At 44.4% G+C, this 15,843-nt stretch overlaps 1 protein-coding gene across 4 annotated transcripts in view; it reads right to left on the reverse strand.

Moving 5' to 3' along the window:
* Positions 1-15,843, reverse strand: part of THSD4 (thrombospondin type 1 domain containing 4) — a 573,132-nt gene that overhangs the window by 98,311 nt on the left and 458,978 nt on the right. For all 4 annotated transcript variants that reach the window (XM_058737196.1, XM_058737198.1, XM_058737197.1 and 1 more), the window contains one exon: positions 96-300. In XM_058737196.1, coding sequence (XP_058593179.1) covers positions 96-300 — 205 coding nt within the window. The remainder of the gene's footprint in view (positions 1-95; positions 301-15,843) is intronic.

A 15,843-nucleotide genomic window follows, 5' to 3' on the forward strand; every position in this document is an offset into this window, starting at 1 on the left:
TACGGACCTCTGGACACTGCTGTGTCACGATCCTGGGAAGGAACGAATCATCTGGTAGTGACAGAGGGTTTCCTCCGGAAAAAGACCAAGCTTACCCAAATAGTTGTTGCTCTTGTACATCTCAGTGATGTTGATTTTGGTGGCTCCTTGGGGAATCTCGACAACTCGGTGGTAGCCCAGGCTCGTGAGGGCATGCTTGAACACGCCTGACACAACCTGACAGCCTGTGTTATCGCCTCCACACACCCCGCATTTGTCCACAACTTTGTCGGAGCCTAAGTAGTCGTCACAGCCAATGCTCTGTGGAGAGACAGAAAACAAAAGACTCTTGTAGCATGTAACAGGAGTGCGAGGGGAGACGGGGCGAGGGGGCGATGGAAGGTCTATTAGTGGGTCTCGAACTGACCTCCCTCCTGCCCCCATTCAGCCCCTGCAGGTGAGCAAGTTCATTCTTCCTGCACTCGATGGATAGTCACAAAGCACCGACTCTGGGCAAGAAATGTATGAAATGTACACTCTAGGGGCGGGGTGCAGGCCCCAGACAGTAGACAAGACAAGCAAATCAAAAAGTACGCTTGGTGGTGGCAAATTATAAGGAGAAAATTAGGCAGAGAGAAGGAACAGGGAGGGTGTGGGGGCCCGTCACTTATTTATACTGGCCGGACAGTGAAGTTGTCCTGCACATCCATCCCCCTATGGGACTCAGAGGGGAGAGATCATCTGGGATTTCTATACAAAGTTCTTTGGCTCCATGATAAGTATTGCACCAAAAATTGGGGTTTGTCCCCAAGTCTCGTGTTCTAAATGACAGACTGTATAAATGCTTAGCAAAGTACCCTGAGAAGTGGTACTCGCAGGCTTAGCCTCTTAGGGCATTAAGTCAAATTGGTCGAGATCTGGGTCTCTGCTGGTCACTGTGGCTCTGAAGAGTTGAGCAGCAGGATTTGGCTTGGCTCCCCCAGAGCATTTTTCCTGGGGGAAAGCGGGGAAGGAGGCAAAGGCCAGAGACACCAGCGAGCTGGACGATGATCTTCCCATGATTCAAAGATTTCTTTTGCTTTATCTTTCCCCTCCCTGTTCATGTTTCTGTTGGGGCCATTTTATTTTGCACTTGGAACAAAGTGCAAGATCATTACCTTTATACAGTCTTTTCCTACTTCTGGGGCTCATGATCATGCTTCCTGCATCTAAGATGTGGGCATGTGGTTGGAGCAAAGAATTCTGTCACATTTCTACGGGCAGATGGAAGTGAGCAGATGACAGCTGGACAATGAAGCGCTGTGATGACAGGATTCATTCACTGGGTTATGGGGATAGGGAACGGTACTTGAGATCAGAATGGTACTCTAAAACTTGAGACACATGTTTGTGGAATCACAGGCTTGTGTTGGTTCTTGAATTCTAAAGAGCACTCATCAGACCCCATCCCAGGGGGGCAAAGTGGTCGGCAAACCATCCAAAATCCACTTGTGAATTTGTGAAATAACACTGGGTCTGTTCATATGGGCCCTACAGGTCAAATCCTATATGCAGAGTCAAATCAGAAGGTTTTCAGGCTGTCCCCTCCAACCTCACGTTTGATTGACATCTTTCTGTAGACACTGTACCTCTGCATTATTACTTCCATATTCCTGAGTGCACATTAGTCCATCAATAATAACTGGTCTCTCTTCACAAATAGCTTCTCTGTAAAACATTATTTCTGACAACAGAACATCATCTCAATATGTTCATCCACATCCAATTAACCTCTCAAAATGCCATGTTTGCTGTGTATTTCTCCTCCCTCAAATATTTCTTGCCCCTGCCCCAAGCACATTTTAGCAGAAAAATAAGGAAAATGTTTTCCATGCATGATTTCCATCTCTGACCCCTTGGGTTCTCCTTTGCTTTGAGAAAAAAAAAAAAAGAAAAAAAAAGAAACAAGCAAAATGCCACATTGCCAAAGCAAGATTCCAACCAAATTAAGGACATGCCTCTGATTGTCACTGATGGGGACGATGGATAGAAATGTTGGTCAGCACACAGTCCTTGCCCTGTCCAGCAAAATCTCACTCTCCTCCCTTTCCATTTCTGCCGTCCCTGGGCCCGGTTTGTCCCAGACTGAGCTCCTCCTCACGGGGGATTCCAGGAAAGGGAGCACTTCATACAAAGGCAGAGAGGTAGGAAAGCATGTTCACAGAACAACACGGCTCAAGTGTAGGGTTGCTGGGAGGCATGTAATCAGGCTGGAGAATTCAGCTGAATGGTTTAAGAATCTTGTTTGCCAGGAGGAAGAATTAGAATTTTATCTGAAGGCATCAACAAGCAACCCCTGGGTGTCGAGAAAGGGAGGGCCATGCTCAGATTTGTTTCTCAGACGATAACTTTGGTGTTGTGGAGAGGGTCCCAGAGTGAGGGGAACAGGCAGCCTAGCCCGTCTCTCTCTTCTAAATGGGGTATAGGGGACATTTCAAGGATGAATGAGAGCCTCCAAAGACAAGGACAGACATCACATGAATCCTTAGCCCCTAGCCCCATTAGAGCGGGAGGACCAACAAGAAAATTACAAATTACACAGCCACAGTGGGCTTCAGACAACCACAGACACAGAATAAATGCCATTTTATCTTGTGAAACAGATATTATATTGAGATGTTCTCCACAGTCCCATGAATGCCACCCCCACATGCCAGATTTCCTATGCAGCACAGCCACTCTGCAGGAAGCTAGACATGGGAGGGAAGGTTGTAACCTTTTTTCCTGCCAGACGTCCAAATGGCCTACAGGTTGGCTTCGGTGAAGCGTGTAGCCACACAAGAGATGCCAAGAACTACAGGTGACACCCTGTTTCCTCAGGGCTTCATGGCCACTTCCTTCTGGGCTCAGCGCTGAAAACATCTCCACCACCGTCCGGGTCTTTCAGGGGACGATGCCCACAGGTGAATTGGGTCTGAATTCTGGCTCGCACTTTAGGAAGCTGGTCAGCTGGTCTCTGATGGGGATGACTTAATGCACTGGTCTCTGTTTCCAAACTCAGAGGCGCTACCAAAGTGCTATCACTAGGTGCTTAAAAAAAAAAAAAGGGCACTGGAGTCTGTGGACCCGGGTTTTGTGTTGGCTCTGCCTCTTAGGAGCGCTGACCTTTGGACGCACCAGTTAGCCATTCTGAGCCTCTGGTTCTTTTTCTGTGGCTGGGGTTGGTACGGTGTCAACCCGACGGCAATGTCGGGAGGACCTAAGCAGGTAAACAAGAAGGTGCCTGGCAGCATGGGTTTGGTTAATTACGGTCCTCATATACTGGTTTCATCTGGAATCCATCCACTTCGAAGTAAATTCCACCATCGTATAACCACAGACCCACTCCTATTTCTACAATGCTCTCTATTACTTCTCAGTCACAGATACTCTCTTCTTCATTTGGAGAGAGTCAGAGACATCCAAAGAGCTGAGGAAAGGCCAGCGTTCACCGTAAAGGTAAGGCACGTTGCTGGGCCCCTTCACCCTTACTGCGCCAACAGCACCTCGTGAAAACGGACAGGATGAACATCTGCTCCTTGATCTACCTTTATTTCATGTTTTTTTCTCACCATGTACTGCACTTCAGAAGAGACATTTCTTGCGGTGACAAAGACAAGTGGACAACTGGACAGATACCCTTAGTATTCTTCCAGTGAGTTTTGCAACATGTTGTAGGAGAATTTTATGCGTTGCAAGCCGTCACAGAAGAAATTGCTCAAGAATTGCCCCCAGTTGTGTGCCGAAATTAACCTAAGTGAAGTTTCCTGAGGGAAATGAGCGATCTGGATGACATATCTGGTGGTGGAGTTCACAGGGAGGAGGCCTCCGTACATCACGGCAGGGCAGGCTGGTGCCTGGTGTGCAGATAGGGGAGCTTCTGATGCCCTAATGGGAAGCAGATGTTTCTATGTGTGCTCAATAAACACACCCGATAGGGCAACCTCCACTGGTTGGCTAGATGACACGGACAGATAGCACAACGCGCCTTAATCATCACGCTGTCACAACAGTGTGGGAGCACGTTATTATTAAAATGATTAGTAGCTAACACCAATTTGCTTTTGTTTGCAGTAAGCTAATTCGTGGAAATACATATGGATGCCAAAACTTCTATTCATGACATTCTGTTGAAAGAAATCCTTTGCATAATGATAAATCCCTCCCTCTGATTACGTTAGGAATGCACATCGATAACCACCTTCCTGGAAAGCAATTTAGCAATATATACTGTTTGATCCTATTTCTTCTTCTAGGAATTTATGCCAAGGAAATGATAAATGAGGCTAACACTTTCTGTATGAAGGAACTCATCACAGTCATTATTATTAATAAGAAACAATCGGAAGAGTCCTGAATGTCCAACACAGGAAAACAGTGAAACAACATATAGAAATTCTCTAGGAAATACTGGATGGATCTTTTCCCAGCCATTATGCTCATTAAAATCTGCTCGTACTTGCACCTACGTGATTGGCCCTCAACACAGTTCGGGAAATATTTTCTGAGGCAACCCCTACTATGTGCCAATAGGGTGTTAGGCAGGGAGACATGAAGGTAAAACACACACAGTTCTTACGGTCTACATCAGGGTTGGCAAATGACAGTTCGCAGGCCAAATCTGGCCCATGACCCATTTTGTAAACAAAGATTTACTGGAACACAAACATGCCCATTTGCTTGCCTACTGTCTAGGCTGCTTTTGTGCTGTAACAGTGGGGTTGAGTATTTGCGACAGAGATAGTATGGTCCACAGCACCCAAGATATTTGTGGTCTGGTGCTTTACAGAAAAAATGCCAATCTCTGGACTAAACTAGAAGGCAGATGTGATCCCGTCATTCAACATAGTATATACCGGTGGGAGGGCGAGACTGAGGCTCAGGCTGAGGCTTCCAGATAAACCTCTGATTGCCCTCACCTGCTTTCTATACGCTGCCCACTTGACTTGTTCCAATATGTTTCAACCCTAAAACATAAGGCAAAGAGTTGTCATCTTCTACCTCAGTACTCTTCAACAAGAGTTTTTTAAGGAAAAAAAAACACATACTTTTTAAACAAAACCTCATGCAGAAATGCTGAACTCCAATATATAAAATGAGGCCGGGTTTGGAAGTTCAGCACGTCACTTCCTTACCTTCTTGCTCACGGCCATGGTTTCTCAACCATGGCTCTAGGGACATTTTGGGCCAGATGGTTCCTGGTTGTGGGGGCTATCTTCTGCACTGTAGGATGGTTGGTGACATGTGACACCCTCTCCTCAGTACGACAAATGAAAATGTATCTAGATGTTGCCAAATGTCCCCAAATGACCTCCAATTGAGAATCACTGCTGTAGCGTAATCTTCAGCTCATGGGATAACAGAGACGAACGTGACAGTTGCCCCAGAAAGCATTAGAACAACGGCAGCTCCAAGAAAGTCAAAAACAGCACTCGGTCAATGTCAGAGAAGCTAATGAGCAAAGAATACTTAATTATCCAGTTAAAACAACAACAACAACAACAACAACAACAACAACAACATTTCCTCACCACCATCAACCAACCAGTAGGCTAGGGCTCTTTAAGCTTGCCATTTGGTCTAACTTCAGTACGGACAAGATTATGTTCCAGAAAGAACACAGTGCTTAGTATACAGTAGGCACTTAGTGAGTGTTTGTTGAATGAAAGAGCAGCTGGCTGAGGCATCAGGAGATCAAAACTACAGGACCAATTTTCTCTCTTAACTGGATCATCTCTAAGGTATCTTCTGGTGCTAAAATGTTTCCGGAAAAAAAAAGGAGTTACAGCCCTGATGTGAGGAATCCTGCCATGTCTCAAGTCAGAGGAATTTTCTATATGTAGACAAAATTAAATTGGAAACAGGAACCAATGGGAAACAAACTGACAATGTCATTCATTTGAAGAGAAGAAATGGTCCACGGGATGAAAGGTATTTTGGCTTCCCTAACGAAGACAGTTGTGAAACTAGCGATCTGGTTTTAATCAAGCTTATGGTTGTCGCTTTTCAGTACCTCATCCTATTTCATTAGAGAATAGCACCTTACCAAGCGACTTAACTGGAAGAAAATGCTGGCACTCTTGTAGGATAAAATTGGATGAAGGTCAACTGCAACAATGCTTACAAATCTGATGAAAGAAGCCCTGAGAGGGAAACGTTTCTCACGCCGTAAGAGAATTACCACCCTCCTTGCCACCAGGGTCGTCTCTCCCTGGAGAGGGGGGATATTCCAAACCCTCAAATTCCCATGCTTTACTTTCATGGTTTTCCTCCCCAAATGGCTTAAAATGGGGGGAGGGGGCATGAATGAATTATGACAATGATAACCGCTTTATTATAAAATAAGGTATATATATATTTTGTATAGAATCTTAGCAACCTCTGGACCTCCATTTTACTCTTAAAATGTAAGGCTCTCTGGTGAATTCTCTATTGAAAGAGAATTCTGTTTTGGGGCACCTGGGTGACTCAGTTGGTTAAGCATCTGACTCTTGATCTCAAGATCAAGCTCCTGTGTTGGGCTCTACGCTGACAGTGCAGAGACTGCTTGGAGTTTTCTCACCCTCTCTCTCTTTCTCTGCCCCTACCCCACTCATGCTCACTCACATTCTCTCTCAAAACTAAATACAGTTAAAAAAATTTAAAGAGGATTCTGTTTAAAATACTTGGTCGGATTGTTTGGAAACTCTATAGGGCCCCAGGAGGGGCTCATACCATGTGGGAGAGGTCTGTTAGGTGCTGTGGTTTTAGCAGCCGAGGGGTCAGGACTAGGAAGTTTCCTGCAGAAAGGAGAAGACACAGTCTATATTCTATATGGCAAAGTTCTGGAAGCAAGTATTATCAAAAAGGCAACCGTGAGTTGGGTTGACGAATGTGCCCCAGGATGGAGGCTGTTTGCACCTTGGCCTCATTTACACGGCCCCTCCTGGGCTCAGGCAGCCTGAGTCTGCAGGTGTGGGTCCAACCAGAAGGCCCTCAGAGGACTGTGGGTGAATCCAGTGACCCACCAGAAGGCAATAAGGGAGACTCATGCGTACATTCTTGTCCTTTCCTTGACACACAGCTTCTCTCCAAACGTGCCTGTTTGCATTTTTCTCCACAAGATGGCACCTACAGGCCTTCGTAAAAGGGTACTCACCTAAGCAGCTAGTTTAGGGACAGGAAAACGTGGTTAAACATTTAAAGAATGATAGTTGAGGAACACCAGAAGGGTGGGCTCAGCAACTCAGGCGGATTGCATATTTACTGTTGTTAAGGTACGACTTTCATTTTCCCAAACATTTTTGTGGAGCATTTAAAAATGTGAGTGAACTAATCAGGCCTTTTACTTTCGCACTGTTCAAGGAAAATGCTTAGAAATCTGTGTAAATGTGTTAAACTTTGGGAGTTAATGGACTTTTTGGATGTCCAGGGATGGCTGAGAAGACTGGCTGGTTAGTTGGTTGGGGTGGGGAGATGAAAAGGGAAAAGGCTGGCTATACCGGCAGCCTAGGATCATCTGAGAACTTGTTACAAATCATGGCCCCCATCCCAGGCTTACCTGAATTGGAATCTGTGTTTGAGTAGCATCCTTAGGCGATTCCTGTGCAGTCTGGGATTATTTGGCTTTTGGATCACTTTTTGTTTACTTCATGCTCTTTCTACTTTTCTCAAGGTGCACACCAACCCCCAAGTGACAGCCAACGCCCCGTCCAGGCAAAACAAAGACAGCGCAACACTATTACCCTTTTGGTTACAAACTGGAAAGAAACAATACCTTGAGAAAGCTTTTCTCTGTGAGATTTGTAATGGGGGCCAGGGTGAAGGTAAGGTGCATATTCATACACGGTCTCCTGAGAATCCCAGTGCTGGATGGCGGGAGAGGCTCTGGGGGCGCCAGCTCCTTGCCTCACCGAAGGAGACCCAAGTCCTAAGATGGCAGAGAGAGGACTTCCTGATAGGGACTCCTTTTCATGACACTCCAGATGCCCTCCTGCTCCTCCTGAGGCAAGGTTTTACTGTCTCCTCACCTCAAATGGTCCATCTTCCTTTCTTTGGGCTTATTATGTCCCCATAACCACACGAGGATGCTTTTATCTACCAGCCAGAATAGCAGCTCCTTTTAACAAACTGTCAGTGTGTAAATCTTGGATAAACTGCTTGGGGGTGGGGGGTGGGACCCTGAGGCCTGGGGTCAAAAGAAACCAAGGCAACAAGAGACAATGGCCACACTGAGATACAGCCAAATAGGAGGAGTCTGGTTTTGCTTCCAGGGCTGGAGAGAGAAGAAAGGGACAAGGAAGAGGAGTAGGAGAGAAGCTAGGAGATGGTGGAGGGCTGATGAGAAGCCCTGAGTGGGTAGGAGGACCACTGACGACTGACCTTGCATCTGGAGCTCACTTGTGGACATTTAAGCCTCTCTCCGTTCCTGGCCCTCCCACATATTTATTGAAGTTCTACACCTGCTTTATGCCTCTTTCCCGGCCTTTAGAGCTCCTGGTTTAGATTCCTTGAAGCTGCCATTCTTTCTATTTCCATAACCTGGGATGAAAATTTCTATGTTCCCCATCTCCAAAAGTCTTTTCTTCTAGACACATACAGGTTTGTTTGCCTAAGAGCATCCCCAATGCGCTCTACACCTGCAAGTGACATCATTTTTCTGAGCCTTAAACAAAGCCGTGAAGGTATAATCGTCAAATCTTTTGTGACGATTCACTGAGAACAAGCAGATGAAGGCACCTAGTTCAGAACAGGCTTGTTGTAGGGGCTGGAAAAACGTCAGTACGTTTTCCTTCTTGAGGGCGTGTGTGCCCTACTTCGGTGATGCCCCTGGGCACGTGCAGGCATCCTTTCTCTCACATAAGGCACACCCATTTCTACACTCACAGAGAAGCCTGGTCTGTTTGCACTGTCCACTGAAACCTCACTTCTATTTACACACGAGTCTCAGGCGGGGTTTGAAGCCACAGCTGTAATAGGTCAACGGCTACGATCATTTGCCTTTCCATGGTGTTCTGGGACAACGGTGATCAAGATTTTCAGAGATTTTCTTATAACTTGGTTATCCCTCTATTTTTTTTTTTTTTTTTTATTTATTTATTTTTTTAAATTTTTTTTTCAACGTTTTTAATTTATTTTTGGGACAGAGAGAGACAGAGCATGAATGGGGGAGGGGCAGAGAGAGAGGGAGACACAGAATCGGAAACAGGCTCCAGGCTCCGAGCCATCAGCCCAGAGCCTGACGCGGGGCTCGAACTCACGGACCGCGAGATCGTGACCTGGCTGAAGTCGGACGCCCAACCGACTGCGCCACCCAGGCGCCCCCTTCTATTTTTTTTTTTAAATGTGTTTCCTTTTATTAGTCTTTCCTGGCTTGTGTTAAAGACCAGCTATGAAAAACCTCAAGAACTGTAAAGGGGTTATGTTCATTTTAGAAAGAGAGCAAGGGACGGAGCTTACAGCTTGGGCATGTTGGAGCCCAGTCTTACGGGAATTGTGGGTGGAAAACAGATGCAGGTAGGGATGCAAGCAGTTTGCAGGGAGGCAGGCAGTAGGGAGCCCCATGTTATAAGTGACAGCGATCACGAAGAGAGCACTCACCACTCGCGAGGCATCTTCTACATGGTAGCCTGTTTAATGATCTTGACTATCCCTATTTCATTGAAGCTCAGAGAAGACAAGGTCACACAGAGTTGTGATAGAGGGTTCGAATGAAAAGGCTTTCTGTCTCTAACGCCCGGGCTCTCTTTCCTCTGTTGGTTGCATAGTCTCCTAGTCCAATGGAAACCTTTCTTGTAAGGACAGGGCCTGTGGCACTGGGTCACATATACCAATGGCTAGAATGACGAAGAAATCAAATAGCAATAATTCCTTCTTACTGCCTCTATCACTGGGGGCTGCTCTCTGGCTTTCCCTAAGACCCTTCCAAGGGGGCCCTGTCTGTGGTCTGTTGCCTGCTCTTTCACAAGGACTAACAATTGATTCCACATCTCCGGTAGCTTCTCTTTCTTCTCCTGCTCTCCCATGTTGCCTCTTTCCAATCATTCAGTGTGCATTCACCCAGAGTCGGGAACATCTATAACACTACCCTTTCTTTTACAGCAAATTCCTCAGTGCAAAATTATTCATTGAGATAGTAACTATTTTTCTCACGTGTCTTCCTGGGAATGGAAACTATTGGTTTACCAAGCTGGGAAATATTTATGACTCAAGGAAAAGCATCATGTTCCACAGAAGATAACGTTATTCAATCCAAGAGTTTGTTCCTTGGTACTAGAATGACCAAGAAATCAAATAAGGATACCTTCTTAGTCTCCCTTCCAACCATCGATGCATCCAATATGAATATTCATTTCATTAGGAAATGAAGACATTGTATTCTATGCATGCTCTGAAGGAAGAAATTTGGCTGAAATATTTAAACATGAAGGCTCCTTCATGCTTCTTTTGAAGGATGGCTAAGAACAGGGTTATCTGTCAAACTCAATGTGTTCCATAACAATAATTCAGGTGGCAGCCAGATGAATAATTCTCATGCTTGCAGAGAATTTCCCTCCTCTTGCAACTTTAAACCCAAAGGTAAGGCAAGGGCAGATGTGATACATGGCTTCCAAGTGACCACGTGAACAACATGCTCTTGTATATGTAAATATTTAGGACATGCAAACCAGTTAGATAAATACTGATCCTTCACCTTCTTTTGTGGAACCTTGAAATTCTTCATTTTCACCAGCCCCTTCCTTAAACAGATCATATTTATGAGCTTTTAAATCACGCCCCCCAGATGCGTCAGCATAAGAAAGGCTAAAGCTGTGGTTTCAGGTAATCTATCCTGCATGTGGCTGTGAAATTTATCTTCTCGAGATACTGCTGTCATCATGTCATTCTTCAGGCTCAAAAGGCTTCCTGATGTCAGCTGTCACTTAAACAAGCTGATTATTTCCTCCCAGGCATTATGCCTCTATTTGAGTCCCTGATTCCAGGTGGAAAGGAGAGCCTGGGGCTGTAGCAGCCCAAGAAAAACTCTACCCCAGGTGCCAGAAAACTGAGTGAAAGTAGGGCTTTTGAAAAAGATCCAGCCTCCTTCTGTTTCAACAGCAACAGTACTTTGTTAAAGTGACAGTACATGTTAATTAGCAACACTAATCATTAATTATGTATTCTAATTTATTGGGTTGGTTTTGTGATGCTAAAGGGAGATAAAGTTTGCAAAAAGCATCTGACACATGGAAGGTACCCAATATATGTTATGTTTTATTTAAAGTCAAGTTAAAGATAACATACAGGGCACATTCAATGAAATACAAACAAATGATACTCATTCCGAGCTTAAACAATAGCCTCCTTGGAATGTTATTTAGTGAGAGAACGGCCTGCATGTACTTTAAAGAATGTGGAATGGCAGCAAATATGGAAGTAAAAAGAAAAGCATTTCTCTGGCACAGTAAAATAAACCCTAGTTAGAAGAAAGCCGGAGCCAAAGCCAAAAAGTCAAAAAATTCACTTTTGACAGTTGATGGGACTCCCTGGGCACTATGAGAAAGGTGTGCTCTCATGACTCAGAGAGGTCTACAGAGGTTCTTATGAGCACCAAGAAAAGCAATAGAAAGAAAGGAAACTGGTGCTTGTTAAGGCTCTCTTAGGGTGAAAATATTTACTACCATTTTAACAGAGGAGGAAAGAGGGAAGTTAAGTGACTCACCCAAGGTCACATAGCCAGGCATCAGGATAGAGACCATATCTATGGAGCTCAAGAACACCGAAGCAGGGTGATAAGGTGGAGGCCAAACAGGTGAGGTTAGCACAGTGATGAGACAGGGACTACAGTGGTGAACAGTACATGCTGACAGGCGAGGAGCAGGGGCTGTAGGAGGAGGGGGTGTGAACAGCTCTGGAAGTGGGTGAACACGGTGACCACAAAGGCGAATGTCCACTGAATGAGGACAAGCAGCCTGGGGTTGACAGGTGCTAGAGGGAAAGGTGGCTTTGGAGAGTTTGCTCTTCCCTGACATTTCATGGAAAGGAGTATCTGAATATCATCTTGGACTTCCCCTTCACACTCACGGAAAGCTCCAGGTCCCCAGAAGCGTTGAGTCCTCTCTTGTCCATTGACTCTGTGTGCTTCCAGAAGCCTTGGGGCTAAAAATTCTCCCAACCACTTTTTCCTGTTCTAACAAAAGGATACAATGGAGGCTTTCAATCCAGCGCAGACCCAAGGGTCTGGGACATTAAATCCTTTGGACAGCTTCTGTTTCCTATGAGGTTCACTCAGTCTCAGTCTCAGTCTCCAGAAAGTTCTTTGATGAGCAGAAAGGGAGCCATGAGCATATAGGTCATGGTTTCTCCAAGACCACCTTTCCTTTGGGTTTATGTGATTCATCCTGGTGATCCTGGGGATTTTCAATCCCTTTTGAAATCTAAGGTCACCCTTTTTGAGACTGCCTCCTATATGGGTTTGAGGGTTGTGAAGAAATCGCTGTATAACTTCAATTTTTTCAAGTTGTGTTTTTAAATGATAGGAAACAGCCCTTTAAGATAAAGAAACTTCTGGAGATCTTGAGCAGAGGAAGGCTATAAACCTATAGCTCAATAGGTGTTCATGCAGAACACTGATGTTGAGTTGTTAATGTCTCCTTTGGGTTCTGTGAGTTAGCCAAGGCATTAACCCTGAGATAAGGAGTGAATTGGACTGCTTGAGCAAGCGTCTACTTGAAGACTGGAAAATCCTTGCCTCAAGTAAGCTGGTAATGGTGACATGGTTAACACAAAGCTATTGAAATAGGAACTAGCAAAATGATTTATTTGCTTCTTAGAATGGCTGGAAAACCATGTCATTAGCTTAGGTGAGGATGTTTGTCTTCCTCTCTGCTGTGGCTCAAAGTCAACAATAAATTGAACCAGGTTTTTTTGATGGAAGCTAAAATGTCAGGGAACAGAACACACACAAGGGGGGAGGGGTGCATAGGGCATTGATCTAGCTGGCCATGAAAATCAAATTTGAATTTCCTTATAGATTTGGACCTTATAGTTACCAATGAGTGTTAGCAAAAAACACTCACTCTCTTTGCTGTAGAAGACCGCAGTTCTCTACTTTTCTCAAACATCACTAGACTGGATTTGAAACAAAGGTCATCAATCCTTTTCAGAAAATCTAACTTTGAAATTTTTCATAACAGATTTCTGTAATAGAGAGAAGAATAAGATGGCCCAACTAGTAAGATGGGGAAGAGGCTCATCATAGTACAATCTGGCATATTGGCAAGTATTCCTGCCATGTACAGAATGCTGGAACCACAGAATCTTCGAGTAGAAGAAACCACAGAAGTCATGTGGTCTAAGCAAGGTCACAGGAAGTTCTGTTGGGGTCATGTTCCACACCAGCATCAGCCTAGGAACTGGTGTTCCCTGTGTAGACCCTGGACAGGTCACAGGACTAACTGAACTTAAAAAGTGTGTTTGCTGGATGAGATAGGTCAGTGGTTTTCAAGCTATTTTAAGGTTTTAATCATTTTTAAAACACATTTTTAAAATAGGAAGAGCTAGAGAAACACCATCCTCGACTGTGGATTACACCTAATAACACGGAATGCACTGTATGGACTTATTTTTATGCAGCCCTTGGGACAAACTGCTTCCATTCTTACTGTAAAAGAGATTACCTGTCTGAAATTTGCAATTTGTTGTCTGCCTTAACCAAGGACTCCTCAAGAGTTGTAGACGGGGGGCGCCTGGGTGGCGCAGTCGGTTAAGCGTCTGACTTCAGCCAGGTCACGATCTCGCAGTCTGTGAGTTCGAGCCCCGCGTCAGGCTCTGGGCTGATGGCTTGGAGCCTGGAGCCTGTTTCCGATTCTGTGTCTCCCTCTCTCTCTGCCCCTCCCCCGTTCATGCTCTGTCTCTCTCTGTCCCAAAAATAAATAAAAAAAAAAAAAGTTGAAAAAAAAAAGAGTTGTAGACGGAAACAAAATTCAAAAATAAATTGGATGCTCGAGTATCTAAGCCATTTTCCATATTCCCTGTGCTAAATTTTCTATTCAACAAAATAGCTACATACTCACTAATTGCCAGTTAGATGTTAATGTTTTAATTAAAAATTAATTTATGCTAATAAAACACAGTGGGTTTTTTGCAAAATTTGGGTTTTATGTATTGGAACCACTCATGCCACTTTCTTTGGGCAAAAAGAGCATTTCTGCTAAAAAGCAAAGACTATAGACTATAGCCTTCCCAGAACCCCAAGAAGTAGATGATAGTATTATTCTCATTTTAGAGATGAGAAAATCAAGGCACAGGGAGGTTGAGGAAATGGTCCATGATGAACGGGCTGTCAAGCAGGGATGGAACCTGGGCAGTCCCAGCCCAGAACCTGGACTACTAATGCTCACTGCATCTCCCATGACTTCACGGGTGCCTGGTAACCCTGACTTTGTAAAACATTTCCCTTCTTGGCAAGAGCCTTGTCTATCTGGCTTTGTTTGAGCTTCTCCCAGTGTCAGGGAGCTCCCCACCTGCTGGGGAAGCTCATTTATCCCTGAAAGGCTCTAACTTGTAATGAATCCTCCCTTCCAGCCACTGGAAACCTCTCTGTGTACTGTCCACTACTGTTCCCTGTTCTGATCTCTGGAGACCTCTGGACACTGGTCTGTGTCACTTCCTTTTTAATATTTTCCATTTGATTTGATGTATTTGCCTAAAACAGGTTTTTCCCTCCACATTATCCCTCTTTGTCAGGACTGTAGGATGAGACCCTGGTGCAAGGAAAGCCATGGGTGTCCAGCTCTAAAGCTAAATGATCCGGAATAACTAACTGTTGTGTACATATAAAAAATACGTTTCTAGCATTTGGTTTTCCTGAGAAAACAGTGGCTTAAAAATACCCCTTTCATGAATCTGCTTTCTATATGATAAGGTATTTGCCCTTTTTGATCTTTTATTAAACAGGTGACATAAGGAATTCTATTCTGTTAAAAAAGATAAAATCACCATTAAGTAGCACTGATACTGAGTAATAATTAGAAACTCTGTCTTTGGAATCATGCTCGCCTGGGACTGCAGTTGTGTTCGCCACTCACTGGCTGTGTGACGTTAGGAAAGGTGCTCAAGTAAGAAAAATTACAGTAACGTAAGCCACAAAAGGAAAACATTTATCAAAGTATCAATAAGTTTGTGACTGTTGTTAACAACAGCATAAGGGTCTGGGTTTTTAACAGGCAGAAAAGAAGACAGACGTGACGATGGCCCCAAATATTGGTGGCTCTGTCAGACTGAAGAGACACTTCCTTTCTGTGGTCCCAAGAGAATGGACTGGGGCAAGCAGGGGGATTGTACAGAGGAACTACTGCATTTACTGATCCCCAAATGGAATCCCGGCAAATGCTTGTCTCACCAGAATGCTGTGAGGGTTGAATGTTATAATCAATGTAAAGGGCTTAGCACTGTGCCTGGAACATAACAGGCACTCAATAAATGTCAGCTATGTTCAGTGTTAACAGACAGAGTTGACTGAGGATGGAGGGATACGGAAAGATTTAAATCATCAAATGAGTTACGACATTAATGAAAGATTAACTGAACACCTAGCATGTGCCTAGCACAGACCCATTCCTTTAGAGACATCAGAAACGGCACTAGCCAGGGGGACAACATCCATGAGCAAAACAAACGAGACTGGCCATATGGTCGGTGAAAGAGAATCTGGTGAACGAACTGGGCAGCAGCAATGGCTAACGACTTTACAGATGGCTTCATGGCAGAATTTTATTTGTAAAATAAAGAATGGATTTTTAGATTCAAATGAAATGAGAAGAAATCAAATTTTAAAAATGTCTAAATGTCTAATGGAGTGACCTAGTTGAGTGACCTCAACTTTAC

Source organism: Neofelis nebulosa, chromosome 7 (genome assembly GCF_028018385.1).
Source record: "Neofelis nebulosa isolate mNeoNeb1 chromosome 7, mNeoNeb1.pri, whole genome shotgun sequence".
Taxonomy (NCBI): Eukaryota; Metazoa; Chordata; class Mammalia; order Carnivora; family Felidae; genus Neofelis; species Neofelis nebulosa.